Source organism: Acipenser ruthenus, chromosome 2 (assembly GCF_902713425.1).
Source record: "Acipenser ruthenus chromosome 2, fAciRut3.2 maternal haplotype, whole genome shotgun sequence".
In the NCBI taxonomy this organism is placed as follows: domain Eukaryota; kingdom Metazoa; phylum Chordata; class Actinopteri; order Acipenseriformes; family Acipenseridae; genus Acipenser; species Acipenser ruthenus.
Window position 1 is genome coordinate 28,846,310 of NC_081190.1, and position 18,812 is coordinate 28,865,121.

The window sequence follows — 18,812 nt, forward strand, 5'->3', positions numbered from 1 at the left end:
CTTTACACTCTACGCTGTTTTTAAAAGATAACTTACTTCATGTCATTTTTCAGATCTATAAATGGGCTTGTCAGAATTCAAGAAACGCAGAAGTCAAGGTATTTTTTTTTTCTATTTTCTATAATTAATTAGACCAAAAAAGGCCCGATTTTTTTCCCTTTTATAGTCTGAAGTTTTGAGTGAGATAAAATTATGTAAAAAAAAAACCAAAACACTAAATCTTCCTTAGACTTAAATGCAACCGGCACTCCTGTTCTCTGATTGCCTTTACAGCATTTCCCTGGGAAGAAGAATTAGTCCATATACTGTGGTAACATCATTAAAGTATGCAGTGATCACAGAGTAGTATGGAATTTAATGTAAAGAATCTGGTAATAGTTGTAATGTTCCTGTTTAAATAATAGTTTTCATTTTTAACCTTTTCACTCTTGGAAATCACTGAATCAAACAGTGATAAAAACTAACACTGTTTACAATTGGATACAAGTGCATAATAAACAAAAAAAATCTGTAACAAGTCATTTATGAGGGCTGCTTTGTAGAGCTGTCAAACGTTTCACTTGCGGATTGATTTGCAGCTCGTCAAAAGTGATCATTATTGATTACGATCCGACAGCATCAAAAGCCACCAGAGCTCTGTTTTGAAGTGTGTGGGTGGGAGCAGCAGGGGGGACAGGGACACCTTTGAACTAAGATGCATTGGAAAGACCCAACTTTTGCTCTAGTGCTTTTTTTTGTTTGTTTTTTGGGGACTCAAAAGCTTTAAAACACACAGGGCCAGATGTACTGCACCACTTGCGGTAGTTTAGTTTTCCTTTTATGTTTTTACTAGAAACAACATACAAGTAGATACACAAATCTCCTACATGAACTCACCATTGCTTATTCTGTTAGGCAGTGTCAACTTTTGACAAGAACAAAAGCTTGCCGTTGGTCTGCACAGTGTGTGTGTGTGTCTGCTCTTATGGGTTGTGATGTATATTTATCCTATGTACAGTCGTATCAATGTGCAGCGGTGTGCAATTCATATCGATCGACGTCCGGGAGAGCAAGATTTGTGTGAGGGACAACAAGTTTTGCCATTATACTTTTCCCGTTGGACAAGTAGTTTTTATTTATTTATTTTTCCTATGTTCGTTCTGTTGCTGGAAAGGCACTCCGGGTATATTTCTAGAGAGCCACGCAAGTTTCTGAAAACTGAATTGCGGAAGTGTAGCACCTCCACACAAACATTTTAAAGAGTTTACGTTACAACAAAAAAACACCATAGTTGCTAAGGTATTGGTGGATTCGAAAAAATCGTGCTGCCTACTTTGTGGTCAAGCATGTTCTTGTTGGGATTTTTTTTTTTTGAGATTTGAACAGAAGTGATATTAGTTATTTATTGGACAAGCACAATCCATCGCTTTGTGAAACTGTTAAAACATGAAGATTGACAAATATGTTTATAATGATAGAAATAAAATGCTTCTATATGAGATTATCTGTGCAATATTTTATTCTTAAAATATAATATAGAATGTAAATCTCATGGCAATGTGTTTATGTATTAATTAATTTGTGTGTGTATTTTTCAGTGAGAGTAGTGCAGCGAAAGAATGTTACCTTACCAAAAAAATAAATAAATAAGCCATCCGGGTATGAAACCAGGATCACCCTGCTGCAGCAGTGGTCCAGTTAACCATCATGGGACGAGATGTTAGATGAGGAAAAACAGCTGTAAAATGTTGTACACAAGTATATAATAGAAATAAACAAAAGAAAAAAACATATTTTGTCTTTACAACAAACTAAAACACCTCTACATCAGGAGTTGAATTCAGCTTATATAGAAAGAGTGGAAAAAAAGCAGGCAGAAGCTATTTTTATATTTGAATAACTTCAAGTATTACTTATTTTAGTTGTACTCATACATTTGTTAAGGTGAGATGGGGTCATGGGGAACCTTTTGTGTATCTTGAAGAATTTAGTGAACCAGTCAAGCTACAAGGCTAGACCCGCCCCTGTTAATCGCTAACTCATTGATTGTGTTCACTGTTAAATAAAACCAAAATCCTACAAGCTAAATTCTACTTTTGTGTGTGTGTTTTATGCGATGGGGAGGGGGCAGGTAGATTTTTAAAATGGTTAAGTAGATATTTCTACTTTTTATAATATTTTCAAAAATTGCACACCCCTGAATATTATCCTGTTCTTACCTCCCTTTTGAATTCTGTGAACAGCTCCCTCCACATCCCCAATGTAAAACACAGATAATCCTAACACAAAAAAAATACAGTATTGTTCATGGTAGTGTATGCAAACATCTTACATTTTTTATAGGAAGGCTTATAAATCAGATGACTTTCCTTATCTTTGAAATAATTTGTCATCTCTAATGTGTGAATAATATTTTTTTCTCTCTTGATGTCAGTATATTAATGAATACCCCCCCACCCCACCCCCACCCCCCTCCTGGGATACAGACGCAGCATCAGAAAGGCTTGCAGGCACTAACTGTCATGTTAACTTTTATGGATTACACTCATGTTGTTTTCTGTGCTTTGTTCAGGTAGCAAAGGTTAAATGCATTTTGGTCGAAGGAAAAAAAGAAAGATAAGGGCAGGGCTGTTACACAAACACTACTTTACTGAAGCATAAATTGAATGTGCAGCCCTTCATGTGTTTAGTGAAAGTCTTGGTATTGCCTGGTTAGAGGAAGTGAGAATGCATGGTGACTGAACTATTGGTGCAACTAGTGTATTGACCCTGCCTCCATGGGACAGTTGGATTTGGACTCTTCTGTATCTCTGAATCGGATCTATTCCGCCAGTGAAGGAGTAAATCCTGTTCCACAAGCTGTGGCTGTAGGTCATTTTGACCCGCTTTTTCATGTTACTGGTCGATGTGTTATCTGTCTTCAACTTTGCTGAATGATGCAGGGGTGTTTTTTTATGAGATTTTATTCCACATATTTTTGAGGATGGTGACCTATCTTTTCTTGTACACATCATCATTATTGTCTCAGTTTACTGATTGTACTGAAAAAATCATTATCCATAATCGTGTTAAAGATGAAAAGAAAAAGTGCTGAACAAATTGCTCTATGCCAAATAACTTGATGATGAAGATGATACAGACAAAGAAAAAAGAAAAAAGTGTGAGAGAAATAAAAAAAACACTAGGGAGAAAGTTGCAATTAATTGTTGTTAAATTATGAACTTCGATTTCTCAATAACTAAAATGTCATTCTCGTCCAACCCTATGTCCGCTTTAGAGAGAAAGTAGCTTCAAATGTATTTTTGGTTGCTTTTTTGCAGTGCTGTGCTGGCACTTAGGATTCTCTAGACAAACAAGCTCAAAGATTGCTCAAGGCACATTTAGAGAACTGATAACTTGAGATTGGAGCAACAAATCCAAGAGCCACTCACAAATATCATACAGTAGAAGTGGAAATTTGAAAGAACATACAAAGCTTTTTACACTTTATTATTTCTGTATTAACATTTATAAGATGTTTTGATCGTCGTTACAGCCCTATGAGCTTTAGCATTAGAGTTTCAAAGGATTACATATTTTAGGTGTGATGTCATTGCTTAAACACTGGAGATTCTGCTGTTGCTTGGTTCTTTCATTAAATTAGAGATTTGCTGGTGTTCCCTGCCAGTCAATATTTTTTATTAAGAGCTGCCTTTCACAATCCATATGTCTGTTATTGAACCTAAGTATTAGTTTTTGGTGGACTGCTGAGAGCAGACAATATGGGCACAGCTTGTTACAAAGGAAAAGTGGTATTTATGTGCTGTGCACTGTACCATAAGAACATTGCACTGATAAAAAGGGGTTTCACAAGACTCCCTCTCCAGTGTGCACAGTTTAACAAAAAAAAGATTTCTTTTGGAAAGATGCTATATTTACTGTTTTACATGTAGTACACTTATTTCTCAAATCAGGTTGGAATTTGTGCAAGTAACAGATAATATGCAGCAGTGTTTGTCAATACAAATCTTTACCAAAGTCCATTTAAAGAATACAATTGGTAATTTAGTTTTGTTACTATGGTGGAGTGATCATTAAAAATGGAGGTACATTTGTGTGAAATCAGAATACTAAGGCCTGAAATTTTATTATTTTATTTTTAAAATAAAAATAAGTGTAGCTTCCACTAGTAGTTGTTTTGAGGCTAACCTACGTTCTTTGGAGTGTTAAACACAGTGTTTAGCTTTTTAACTCTGCAAATGTATTTCCAGTGTGGAGGTTATAGTTTTGCCTTGGGATAATTGCAGCCTGGGGAGCAGGGTCAGAATGGCATCAATCAGCAGAGGTCTTTCTTGATTCATCCATTGCAACTGTCCTCCTTCCATTACACAGAATCCATGCATCCCTTTTTGATGTAAATGAAACCATAGAAATACATGTTGCATACTGTAGTTCTGTTCCTATTATTATTATTGACCAAGTCAAAGACTAAACCACCTGTACTGTACCGTACAATAACTGAACGATAACTGACAAGTGTCTCTATTACTGTTTTTAATGTGTTGCTCTGGTCATCATACTGTGTGTTCATTTTTTCCCCAGGGTTGACCTCTCCAATGTATTAGATCTGCACGCATTTGATGGCAAAACTGGTGCAAGGTATGGTATTATATTGAAAGCAGTGGTCTTGTAGAAGCAACACATTTACAGTGGGCATTAAAATAGATTTAACTTCTGCCCAGCTGATTTTTAGAATAATATTTTTAGAATAGCAAATTGTATCCAAATTATTTTTAAATGTGTAATCCAATACCATATGGCTCTCTGTGTTCAAGTATCCCATTTACTCTGTCAGACTTCCATAACTTTTGTGCACAAAGGGTCCTATAGTGATTTAGACCCATTTGAGACAGTGTGGGTTTCCATCTTGCATCTGAAATACAAGTAAATGGGATTTTGGGTGTAATATGGATAACCCTATGACACAAGTCGGCCACAAAAATCAGAGGCTGACCCCCTTGTACTGAAATGGTAAGAAGGATGTTGCATGTGTCAAACCCCTCTGAGCATAACTTGTGGTACCTAAGCAAAGCAAGAACCTGTTGATTCCTATTACAGTAACAGCATGTCAGAAACTTCAAAGATGTTCACAAATTATATTTGGCAAGCTCTTTAACTGAAGGGCTTCAAATGCGTTGATTTGCAAAACTAGCCAATAAGAATATTGCAGATTGCAGTCCGGAAGCATTTATGTAGAAAGAACAGGGCCAGTAAAAAACAAAAAAAGTCCCTTGACTGTGGCTCATAATGCAAGTACAGAATAGGCAGGTAATCTGAAAGGAATTCTAAAAGTTCTTCAAATGCCAACCAGCTGCGAGGGATTAAACTTATTGTTTTTGGTAGCAAAGAGATGCCTTCTCTTTACAAACTTGTCTACATGGACACTTTCCGTCCCTTCTTTTAAACCTACTGTTACCAATCCCCCCCCCCCCCCCCTTTGCAGCCCTTCTTTAAACCATCCAGACAGTTTGTTTGAAGTTGCCCCCTGTGTGCCTTGATTGTAAATAGTGTAATCTGTTGGACAATGTTTGCCTGCGTGTCATCTCCCAGCATGCCAGAACACTGCAGCTAACTGGCACAAAAAACGCTTGCTAGCTTGTGTGTGTTTTTTATTATTATTTAGCCTTGGCCACTGGAGTCTGGATTAAGGAAGAGAAGTTAAACTTTCCTAAGAAGTTGCTAAGCCAAAACATCTGCGAGCTTGGGGTTGGTTGGGTTGGCTGGGGGGGGGGGGGGGGGAGGAGTTGTGAAACGCCTTCCCATTTTGTCACTTGTTTTTCTTTTTTTGACCCTTTCCTCTGCAGAATTTAGATTCTCTACTTCCATTTTTTATGTAATTAATTCTCACAGGAAATTGTTCTTGTCACAGTGAAGCTGGTTGTCTCTTGGAACATTTTGAGGGTCATTATGGTGCGTTTTAGTAATTCTTTTTAAGAATGTATGGGCTATACAAATTATTTACACCATTATTTAATGAACTCATTGAATGGCACGTGTTAATGTTGCAAAATTAGAACCACCAAGCAATTGGTTGTCTCTTGGAACATTTTGAGGGTCATTATGGTGCGTTTTAGTAATTCTTTTTAAGAATGTATGGGCTATACAAATTATTTACACCATTATTTAATGAACTCATTGAATGGCACGTGTTAATGTTGCAAAATTAGAACCACCAAGCAATTGTATTATAATTCAAGTTTTGTAACCTGACATGACTTTACACAAATAAAATACTTTATTTGTTCATTTTCTGAGGGTTCTGTTTTGTTTAGTATACAGTATTTACTCAGTTTGTCATGTTGTGTAAATTTGTGCAACTGTAAGACCCTCATTAGAAATTAGACCTATTGTCTCAGTGACAAATATCCTCTCTCAAGCAAATGAATATTCTGTATTGGGATCTTCATGCCTATTGTCAAAATGTCTTAGCGTGAAAATAAGCTTCATGTAACAGTGTGCTTTGGAGCTCAAATGTGATCAATGCTTGTTTTCTAGTTTGCAGGAAAAACTGCATCATGTGAAAACAACACGACCGCATCTAGACAAGGTAACCAGCTCATGCACAGTACTGTTACTTTGTAGTGCTGGGGCAAACACAGCTTTTCAGTGTTTGAATATTATACCAAACTTTTAACAAAACTATGACAGTTTTTTAATTGTGAATAACCTTGAAAACAGAAGTATATAAATGATCACATTATCCCATTAATGTACCTATTTATGCATTGGTTTCCATTGCATGGTATCATTTTCATAAATTTCAAACGGTGTGCTTGAAAATGAGAATATTTGTCCCAGCCTACCTATACGTTGTAATTCTTATTATTTTTTTTTTGCTATATGTGTTTTATTTCCAATTCTTCAGTAACATTTTACTGTTGTATTTAAGTTTTAAATGTTTTTAGGGCCAAAACCAAGTAATGTTAAAGTATGCATTATAAGAATAGTTTGCATTGCAAACCTCACCTAGCCCGATGACACTGGAATCATGTGTTCCTAGCGAGATGACACTGGAATGATGCGTTTCAAATCTTTGTTCGGAGCGTATGCTCTTGTGATGTGGTCAGTCAGATAATCATTTGCATGTGTGGATCTCAAGTTGGCTGGAGCCCATAATTAAACCACCACAGAATTTGGTATTGCTGACAGTTTGTAGCTGAGCTCTGACACTAAGTAACAAGGGTGCTCCTAGTTATAGTTATTGAGGTTTAATCTGAGTATAATTGCGGTAGTTCTCACTGCAGTTGTCTCCCACAGTTTAACTATCGTAATTTAGCCACAATTTTGTCAGTAATAATTAACCACACATTTAAAAAATGCATTCTATAGTATAGTACCAGGATGTATTATATTTAGGTTTGCTACTTTTTCGATATTAATTGTTAAAGCTCGTTAAACGTCGAATTCCCAAAAAATGAGAGTTTGACTGAAATATATTTATATAGGCTAAACATCGGTAAAACCACTTGCTATTTTTTATTTTCGTACAAAAAATAACAATTTAGAAATCATCTATAGTTTGTTTAGTTTTTATACTTACTGTCTGTCCCGTCTCTGTTCCACTCTGAATGGCTAGGGGTCGCTGTCAATCATCTCAGTGATCTGTTAGTATAGTTTCACTGTCACCGTCATTTCATCCAGTTCTGACAGATCTCGTTGACTGAAGCAGCGCCAGAATGCTCTCATTCGTTTAAATGACTGTCAATCATCAGGACCTGTACCAACTGTGCACTTTTGTTTGCCAGCTCAAGTGCCTGTCATTCAAAGCGCCTACTTTTGAAATTAGCGGGTTAAGGTGTAGGTAAGCTTTTGCTAGGTATATGGTGACAGTTACTAGTTTGATTTGAAAATGGGGCACAAGAGGAAAACACTTAATGAGTATTGTGCACAATCCCCTGACGACGTCTCTGTCTGCCTTAACTTTATTTGATACAATTTTTTAATTTGTGTAGGATCTTAATCTTTACAAGGTATAGCTGTGCTGTGACCAAACGTTATTTAAATTAGAATGTTGATAACTATGGTTCTGTTGCATGTTGAATATAAGGGGAGTCGCTAAATGAGACATTTCTCAATGGCATCAAAAGTCTGTCTTTTTTTTTTTTTTTAAAGCATAAAGGTCGATTTCACCCATTCTCTGCTTGAATTGAAAAATAACGATTGAAAAAAGCGGTAGATTCTTTTCAAAATAAACGTTGATTAAAATCGAATAGTAGCAAGCCTAATTATATTGTGTTTGCCTTATGAATTGCCTAGATTTGTCTCTTGGACAAAAAAGTTTATTGTGACGTTATATCTACTGCAGAAGTAGATATTTGTGTAGTGTTGAGATAAATGTTCAAACAATTAAATATATATTGGTGACCAAATGACTATACTTGTCCAAATGTTTGTAAATTGATATAATTAGTTTCTTTTCAATACCTGCGTACATCTTATGATTGGTTGTTATCAGGTTATAGAAGAAACATGATTTCCCCATGCAACTTCAATTTTCATATTCACGGCACCAATTTATCCAATTTATCTCCACAGTAGAAGCCAGGTTTTGTCATTCAACCCTTTATAAAAACAAAGTCTCTGCTTTTTAAATGTATTTTTATTATGCTTTTATAACGATTGAACAAGATATGCAACTTTGGCTCTTGAAAATATAACATGTCACTGTTACAGTATATTATTCTAATGTGATTCAATTGTGATGCGCCGTCTCGCTCTTAGGAGGGACCTGCTTTTGCAGCATTTTGCACCTGGGAGGGACTGAAACACAAGGGGGTCCAGTAACTTACCCAAGGTCATTCACTGGGTCAGGTGGTTAAGCTAGAATCAAACATAAGGGCTCCTGGATCCTGGTCCTCAGATGCACTGTGTTGACTTAAGGCCTCTGACAAGAGCATGTTTAAGCAATTAGTGGTATTGAAATAAAATAAATGCATTTATTTACATTTTCAATATGGTTTTCTTAGCAGAGGGTTTTGTGCTTTGGACAGTTAACTGTTCATCAATCCCTAAAGAATCGTGTTAACTTTTATTTGGCTTGTATTCATTTCCATGTACAGTATGAAATCATTAAAGTATACTCTATGTGATATCAAGGGATCCAGAGGACATTCTTAGTAAAATCAGTATCTGCGTTGGTTGTTGCTACATAACCTGAATATATAAATACTTACCAAAAACTGACCACACAAGGAAATAACTATAAGTAATGAGCTAGCTTAACCAATCCACCGTCCAAGCTTGTTGTCAGGCAGTTTATAATTACTGTCAGGTTAGCTTAATGAGCGACACATTTCAAGGTCTTAAACGTGCTGCATATTGTTTTAACTGAATTCCTCTCACAAGTGTTGCCTGCTGTTTCTGCTGAAAGAAGTGTTGTTCCACAATTATTTTCATTACTTTGTTCTCTGCTGAGCAGTGGGTGCCCCCAGTAAGATTGTTGCTTCTATGTTAGCTTTAATGCACTCATGGGAGGGGGTTAAATGTTTGTATTGTCATCTGTTTTCTTCAGCCACTTTTAGCAATAGGAGAACCCCCTGCTGAGACGGACCCAGATGCTCTTTTCATGCAAATGGCTCTCCAGTTTCTGTTGTTATACTAAATAAAAAGGAAGTGTTTAACTTTAACACATACGCACAATAGCTCATACCTGCAAAATGCCTTTACTAGCTGAGTGCAAAGTCACAGGGAAAGAAAGGCAACTAGCATGGACACGGAATATAATGTTTTTGCATATACTGTATAACTGTAGCTTGTGGTCAGCACAAGCTGCACACATGAAAGTTGTGCAGAGATAATTAGTAAGCTGTCAGTTCTCCAAGTCATTGGGGCGACACCTATTCAAAGTGAAACGTGAGAAGCTTTAATCACTGAGTTTTAGTACCCCAATTCTCTAGACCTTTTACAATGCCTGTAAAGGTAAAGCTGTTGTTAACAATATCGTACGTTTATGTTATGTGTATAAATAACTGTGTTTTTTTGTTAACAGTACAAAGGTTTCCATTTCAAGTATTCAAGCGCAAATAGAGTTAAATTAGAAAAATAAGCAACTGGATACAGTGAATTCACACTAAATACTTCTGTTAAACTGTAAATGAAGCTTTGGTGTTAATTTTTTAACAATTGTCAGTCTCAGATGTATGCGGCTGCACAAAAATAGAACATATAGTTAGTTACCTCCACTGTTTCGTATAGAAACTTTTTTATTTTTTATTTGCTTGTTTTGGGGTGTTTTTTGTGGGGGTGAAGTTCAAATAGACAGTAGGAATAACGGTGTCAAATTAGTGATTTATATTAATTTTGAAAAGGAGATACGCAAAATAAAGGTCATGTTTATTATTCTGTTAACATTTGGGTTGGTGATGAGATTAGAGACAAGTTGCTGGATTTTTTTGTAAATTAATGCATTCCTAACAGAAGGAAACTTGAGTTAAGAATAAATAACGTGGATTTCCCATCACACAAGACCTACTCCTCGCATATTATATTTAAGCAGATATTGAAGTCTATTCCATAATTATTTGCGTGAAATGTTTACTCCAATATAAAATCATTTACTTTTTTATTTGTTTACTTTTTGCACTGACTCTACCAAGCTGTGTAGCTGCAGTGTGTCGAGCGATGCTGCTCAGACAGATGAGGAGCGAACGAGACCCTGCACACCTCCACACCAGATCATGGGTTCTCGTTAGCCTTGATAGCTTTCACACTCAAGGAATTTCCTAACCACCTTTATTTTTTAACTGTAGATGAAAACTTAAAGGTGACTGTGACAAGTTTTACAACTTTTATAGCAGTGGTAATTGTTGATATAATGGATTTTCATGTTTGGACAAATATTACAGTTTTTACAATATTTACATATATTTTTTACAATATTTTTCTTTGCTATTATAAACCCAAGTAAATCCCACATACCTTCACCAACAGCACCTTGGTATTCCGCCAGAAATATTTTGCATATACAGAATCCTAGATGCAGCATCTGCCTGAGTGAATGCACCTCTTTATTGATGTCTGTGGCTTTTTAAATGCTAGCAGGTATGTTCCTGACTTACTGTACTTGTTCAGAACGATAATGAAAAGCATGTCTCATGCCACCTCGATGCCATTAGACTATGTGGGTATACGGAGGGTATCGGTCTGTATGTTGCCCCTAAAACGATTGTTGAAGACGAAACTTGGTCTATATGTTGCACTTTAATTTTTTTATGTATCTTGAAAACCACTCATGCAATATGATACAACTTGAAAAGGAAATTCTTTAGTATGGGGTTATCTGGAGGCATCATTTGCCTGTATGTCACACATACAATTTTGCACATGGTGGATATAGGTCAGTGCGATACTTTCTCATGTTACTGATGGCTTTTGAATTCACAGCTTGCTTGTTTAATGTAATGTAAAATGTTATATTTGCAGTGTATTTTTTGTGGCCACTGACAGACTTTTTCTTTGCTGTTTTTCAGAGTATCATTACTGTTACATTTGAAGTACCAGGGAGCATTTCAGAAGAACGTTTAAATGTGTTTATTCAGGTGTGTTATTTATTCTTCCTTGTAAATCACTGTTATTCAATTGCAGCACTAAACTAAAAGAACATGTATTTTCTTTCTTTACAGAACCTTCTGTGGGAAAAGAATGTTAAAGACAAGACTGGCAGCGCAATGAATGTGATAAGACTTAAGGTAATTCTAATGAGAACATAGGGATCCATGGACCACTTGTGATTAGTGAGTAAGTACATTCCAGGTGGTTCTTCAAGTTGGGAAACTGTACTTTCCACACACCAAATAATGTAAAGTCAAATATACCAAAATATGGCTTGTTGATTCATCAGTGTTTTTTATGTATTTATTTTGTGAGCACAGGAGTATTAACAGTAATATTTAAGGAACTTTTTTAATTTAATGTAAATTCATACACGTTTTTGAATTGTAGTGGTCTTTAAGAAGATACATAGATGTGAGTCCAGCTGCAACACAGCATTATTAGTTACACCCTGTACTGTAGTTTCAGCAGAGGTGCTGTTGATCTTAGTAATGCAGCTGTTTCTTTATTCATTCTACTGTAGACTTCCTCACGTTTTTTAAACTTTTGAAAATCAAATAGTTAAATCGTCTGTGGTTGTTGAATCTTGAAAGTAAAGTGAAAGAGAAAATAATGGGTTTTTACATGTTATAGGTCATTTAAAAAAATAATCTGAATTTGTAATCCTTCTCTTTCTTTAACAGGGGCTAGTATCAATAAAGGATAAACCACAGCAGATGATCATCCAGGGCGTTCATGAGCTATATGATCTTGAGGAGACTCGAGTGGCGTGGGATGCTGGAGAACAAAGAACAAATAGACTGGTATTTATAGGTAAATGTCTTTAAAAAATATATAGATTGTTACTGATTTATTACAAAGTTTTCTATATAGCATCAACAAGGTGATGTCTGTAATGTATTGCACTGAAATCAGGAAACAGGAAACAGGAAAGGTACATTTTAACTATAATGTAAAAGCTTAAACGGAGCTTGTTGCAGCCCTCCTGCTGTAGTTGTAGTTACCAGTACTCAAAATGATTATACTCAATCACAGCATACTGTAGGTAAGCAAGTTGTGTTTCTGCTTGAAATACCGTACCATAAAACCTAGACAATTTTCTAGTAAAAAAAAAAATCCATTTTGAACTGCCACTGGCTGTGTCCAGAGGGAATTCTCAGTGCTTCCTTCAGTTCCGCTGGCAGGTTGCTGCTGTGGTTGGCCTAGGCCTGCTATCTAGGATTAGAACAGTAGTTCCACCCAAGACAAATGGCTTTTCAGATGCGTTCTAAAGTTCTTTGTACCAGTCCTCTTCACAACTCTGGTTCTTCCAGGTGCTTACGGGTACTTGCTACTTCTTAGCATGTATATTCACAGTCAAATTGTCATCCCAAATGATGCGTCGATCCACACAGCAGGAGATGTGTTGACTCATTTTTGTTTAGCAGGTGGCAGGCGTCGAAGAGGTACGTCTTGAGTTCACAGGCGGGCTTTGGGTGGTTATTTCAATATAAAACACTGAAACTATTTAATGAGTTATCTAGTAGGGCTGTTTAAAATCTGAGAGTGTAAATATATATATTTTTTTGTGTGTGTGTGTGTGTTTTTTTTTTTTTTTTCAGGCAAACATCTGGATAAAGATGTCCTAGAGCAACTGTTTATTACAACTGTGCTAAACCAAGAAGAGAGTGGTTAAAGAGAAAATTCCCTGTTGATTCTCAATTTTTAAGTTTTTATTTATTTAAAATTCCAATAAAAAACAAACATCTGTTTTCTTCTATTAAATGTTGCCTCTTATGTAATACATTAAACAAATTCATTTGAAATTATGCAAGAGTTAAATCAGTAAAGAATAAGTCATTAAAGTGTCTCTCTTACCTGTTCATTATAGGTTGTCAAATGAACTACAGGTTACAGGAATAAATAATACGTCATCCCTGTAAGCCATTGTTAACATCCATACAGAGCCTCCATGAGTCGCTAACTCTTAACAAAGGTCTGCTAGTGTAAACAAAAACCAAAAAGCCCCACACCATCACAGTTCCATGCAGAATGCCTGGGGCTCTGTAACCATCCCACTTTGTCCATTACCACCAGTTTTTTCCCATTTACTCTATTTACAACTGATATGTTTTTTTTTTATACTTTAGTTGGTACAAGTTTTGTAAAATTAAGATGCTAACAAACATAAAACAGTGATCAAGTAATAAAAAATAAAAAAAAACTTTACAGAACTGTTTGTTTTTAAATATACTGTATATATATAAACGCAGTGAAGAAATTTAAAACCACACATTCACAGACCCAATGTTTGCTAAACTGTCATCTTAAATACAAACTGCTGGTAATCCTAATGTTTTGCCTATTTTTTTTCAAGGGTATTGCATAAAACACATTTAAAAATTGCTGCAATATGTTAAGCATTGCATAAAGTATACCATTATACCAATATGATTTTTGCAAAATACCTTGTTTTTAACATTTCTGAATGAAATTCATTTCTGAGATAGCTGTTGGCTGGAACAAATTAACACATGCAGGACTGGACTGGTAGTGATGAACGTTCTATTCTGATACTACTAAGACCCACACAGTATGACATTATTGGTATCCTTATAATGGCATGCCTGGCTAAATCCCTTGCAAACGAAGCTGCCCTGTAAAACCAGTGATGAGAAAGACTTTTAATCTGAATTTATTAGACTAACTTTTTGTTTCTATATCTGTATTGCATAACAGCATCTGGTGTCTGAAGGACGTTATAATATGCGTTTAATGGGATGGGGAGTGCATGTCACCTAAAGATTGACATTATCCAAAACAGACAAGACCACCCCTATATACATTTACCTGGATATTAAAAAAACAAAACCGAAAAAAAGATCATTACCCTGTCTTAGTTCGTGTTGTTGATTGGCCCTAAAAGTAGTGGTAGACGATGTTGTCCTATCTAGGGTAATTAATGGCACACGTGTATGTACAGCTATGGTCAAAGGTTTATCATAACACTATAACATGAACTAATTTTGCATCATAAAGTCGAATGAAACCTACTGAATAATGTTACGTTAACATATTGAATTACATACCGCGTTATAGTTTTCCATATACTTAACCAAAAATTTAAAAAATGTGACATTTCGAAATCGAACACCTTTTACGACTTCCGGTAGACTTTTGCGATATCATTTTGGATTTTTTCTTTTTTTTTTTTTTTTTGTAATAATGCATGATGTTAAATAAAATACGTAAATTGTGTTAATCTAGTTAATCAATCCTAAAATTCTAGGAGACGCAAAACGTTTGGGCATAGCTGTATGTCTTAAATGTTTCAACACCAACTACTAGATGAACAGCACTGGAAAGGTTTAAAAGCTGTGGCAACTAAAAAAAAAAAAACCATTGAGGAATTCTTAAGAAAAGTTCCTGTTTGTCAACTAAGGATAGTCTAGTCTTAACCCACTTTTCACTGAGTTAACACAGAAATAAAGATGAATGTGGTTTAAAAGTAATGTTAAAATAAAATACGGCATATTCGCACCAACATCTTTGTAATGCAAACCGTGTGTTCTACATTTGGGTGCTATTTAAAAAGCACGACTCGATCTCAAAGAAAAAGCCGATCACGACACTGCGTCCATATCAATGGGCAATTCACATGAAATGACTGTCGAATGTAACTGCAGCTTTAATTTCCTGAAGTGGTGTTGTTTTAGTTGCCCATCCTGTATGTTAACTAACACCAGTCAGTGAGTGCCAGATTTCACGAACTGGGGTATATTTTCTCACAATAGAATTGGCTTTTAAATTGCGGCAGATTAGCACGTATCTGTTTATGTTGCGGTAAGTAGATGGATTCTCTTCTGGTGGTCATTCATATTCTGAATGGCCAGGAAGTGTATGCTCTGGGAACGCATCGGGGTAATTGGAATTGGATGGGAGACTTGCATGCAATTGAATAGCCTGCATTGTATTATAGCGATCAAACTTAAACTTGAAGGAGAAATACAATTGGATACATTATGTAAACGCTGCACTGCCACTAACCTTAAATAAAGAAAATAGTGGCCTATTTGTTTGTACAGATATTTTAGAAACCTTTTTTATATTTAAATGAAACGTTAACAACGTTTATTTTGCGTTTTCACCTATTCACTGCCTTTGGTATCTATAATAAATAATTACATTAGTTTAATACAAAATAAATAAATGTAAAACATACTTCACACAGCTATTTGAAGTGTAATACATTTCACACCATTAAACGTTAGAATTGTTTTAACTTAAACAAATATTAAATTATCTAGTTTTGTAAAACGCATAGCGTTTAGAGCAAATAAACAATCAAAAATATCCTAGTTGATTAAAGTCGCTTATTAGGCTATAAAAATAGAAGCCTTCAAGTTTAAAAACCGAATTTTTTAATCGTGTTGTCTTCAATGGGGATTGTGGGGATTGTGGTGTTTTAAAGAATAGTAGAGAACAAGGATTATCCGAGCGTTTAATGGGTTATATGAGCGGGATAGGGAAGAGGGGTAGGCCTATGCCTTTGTTTTTCTTTTTTCTTTTTTTTACATTATAGTTTGCAATTGAGATTAACATGATGTAGCACTGTGTTTAAATAAATAGGCAAGTCCCAGGTTGCTTTGAGGATTTGTATATCTATTCATGCGGTTTAATAAAAATGCCCATAAGGTGTTCTTTAAGCCTGTTGCTGCTGTGTCATTTCCTATTTCATTCAGATGCCGATTGCTTTGGTTAATGGGCTATCTAGCACCTTTTTCTAATGCAAGCAGGGAGTTCCAAGGCCATTTTCATGGCCAAACCACCTGCGAGCTACCTAAACGTAGAAAGCTAAACTGAACAGTTGGGGGTCTAGGGAAAGAAACAGTAACACAGAGTTTTAAACTTAGGCGTGTTGTTAATATCCACAACTGTATCCCGTTGTTTACCTCCCATTATTTTGATCACGATAAACGTGTAGTGTAACGTTAACCTAAGCTCACACACACAATGTACTGCAATGATAGTGTAGATGGTAAATATTATGTCTAGATTACTTTTCCCACATTCTTACTGATTTATTACATTTTAATGAAGATGCTGTTGTTGTTGTGAATGGAAAATAATCTATTAATGTTGTTTAAAAAATATGTTTACAGCTGATAGAATTACATTTTAATAGGCTACCAGGCTACATGCAGACTCGCACACTACTTTAGTTACATGTGTAACATGTAAGTTATGTTGTAGTTATAGAACAAACGTTAATGAAACGGTCATTTTAAAAAGTACGTTGGATTTGGGTAATATTGGTCTCCTTTCTAAATGAAATATGTAATTAGCAATGTAACATTTCCCACCTGATTGGTATTATATCGAAAATGACCTTCTATTTTAATATAAATGGAAAACATGGAGCACCATCATTAGTATGTGTATTTAGCACCTCCTAGTTTGTGGCCGGATGAGTTGGTGTTTCCTTCACGCTGCCCATTGTCTCTTCTCATTACCTTTTCGTTTCTGAGTTTACAATCTGATAGGCTCTGGACACCTTTGCAGAGGCAAAGACTGAAGACCCACCCCTTATAAAAACCTGTGCCACGCAAGGACCTGGCATTCTCTATTTTGGAAGTGAAAGAACAACTATAAAAAGACAATTATAAGAGGGCGGAGTTTTGGTCCGCTATTTGGCATTTGCTATCGTATTGGTTTTATCCAGGAAAGCTGCAAATCTCCACCACCATGACCCTGTCAGAAGATTGTTCCGTTCCTCAAGCATTCATGCCTCTTGTGGAGGATGAAATTGACATTATCGCGGAAGATGACCTGCACAATTGCCTGCTTCGGGACGCATACTTACTCCAACAGAGTTGCGCTGAGGAGAATGCTTCAGCGGAGTCAAGCGGAGAGTTGGAAGGTTGTGAGATCGATTCCTCTGGAGAAAGCGAGAGCAGTTTCAGCGCTGAAATCCACTCAGGTAGCAGAGTAAAAAACAACTTGGTGAAGCCTCCCTACTCCTACATCGCTTTGATAACCATGGCTATCCTGCAAAGCCCACAGAAGAAGTTGACACTGAGTGGAATCTGTGACTTTATCAGCAACAAATTCCCTTACTACAAGGAAAAGTTCCCCGCTTGGCAAAACTCAATCAGGCACAACTTATCCCTCAATGACTGCTTCATAAAGATTCCAAGGGAACCTGGCAACCCTGGTAAAGGCAACTACTGGTCCTTGGACCCCGCGTCAGAAGACATGTTTGACAACGGTAGCTTTCTCAGGAGAAGAAAACGATTTAAGAGGCACCAGCCCGAGTTTGTCAAAGACGGACTTATGTTTTATCCTAATTTTAGTTGTTATCGACCATATGGACGACCATATGCTGTACAGAACACCCAAGCACCAGTTCAACAAACTTCAATGAGATATATGCCAGTTCAAGAAAGAGTCATGTTGTCGCATCCTCAATTGCAGTACCGGGATTTAAACTGCCGAAAGGTGCCCAGCCCCAGTGGAGCCCACGTGCCGCTGGGTGCGCCCACGTCGGAACTTAAACCGATCAATAGCACCCAAACCAAATGCTCCTTCAGCATCGACAGTATAATAGGCAAGACGTCTCCCTCTTTCGTGCAAACTACTCATTTGCAGGCGTCCTTGGATTATTCCCATCTCCTGCAAAGATCTGCGAGTTGCTTGCTTCCCACAATATTGTCTCCTGCACCAAGAGCTGTGTTTAACCCCACTGCTACTGTGATAGGCGCAATCCCGTCCAGGCACCAGTTACAACTCTCTTACCCGCATTGCTAAACTGGTGAAAAAATAACGGAGTGATTAGCCGAACAAACTTTTCAAACATAAAATGTACAAAGTTGCTTCAAATGAGGATATGGACAAAGTAATCCTCTTAAAACTTAAAATGCTTATCACAGCTATCTATTAACATATATGTGTTCTTTACGGAATGTGGAACATAAGGATGCGAGTTACAAATGGGACCTCACAAATGCGCATTTGTCTAAAAACTGTTTTAAACAAGTCACTTGTTTTTATGAATATCATTTTTAATGTAAGTAAATATAGTCTATTAAAATATTTATTAATCGTCAAGATTAGGCTACGTGTATTGTGTATTATATGAACTGATAAAAGTATTTCGTGTTTCATGTACAAACTGTTTTTGTTTGCTGGTGTATTGTGACGAAGTAGAAAGGCAATGTCAAATAAAATCTATTTGGAAAGAAACAGTTCTGTCTTTTAATTATTTT

The 18,812-nt window shown here is 36.2% G+C and overlaps 2 protein-coding genes across 3 annotated transcripts in view; both read left to right on the forward strand.

Moving 5' to 3' along the window:
* The window catches only part of LOC117962907 (zinc-regulated GTPase metalloprotein activator 1-like), a 28,839-nt gene extending 15,349 nt beyond the window's left edge, over positions 1–13,490 (forward strand). For both annotated transcript variants that reach the window (XM_058993257.1, XM_034924010.2), the window contains 7 exons: positions 54–98; positions 4,561–4,617; positions 6,514–6,565; positions 11,487–11,555; positions 11,640–11,705; positions 12,252–12,381; positions 13,170–13,490. In XM_058993257.1, the coding sequence (XP_058849240.1) occupies positions 54–98; positions 4,561–4,617; positions 6,514–6,565; positions 11,487–11,555; positions 11,640–11,705; positions 12,252–12,381; positions 13,170–13,243 (493 nt within the window). In that variant the 3' untranslated portion in view covers positions 13,244–13,490. The remainder of the gene's footprint in view (positions 1–53; positions 99–4,560; positions 4,618–6,513; positions 6,566–11,486; positions 11,556–11,639; positions 11,706–12,251; positions 12,382–13,169) is intronic.
* Positions 13,491–14,134: 644 nt separating this feature from the next.
* Positions 14,135–18,812, forward strand: LOC117968138 (forkhead box protein D5-A-like). The gene has a single exon (XM_034915684.2). It carries the CDS (start codon positions 17,293–17,295, stop codon positions 18,352–18,354), a length of 1,062 nt encoding a protein of 353 aa, XP_034771575.2. The 5' UTR covers positions 14,135–17,292; the 3' UTR covers positions 18,355–18,812.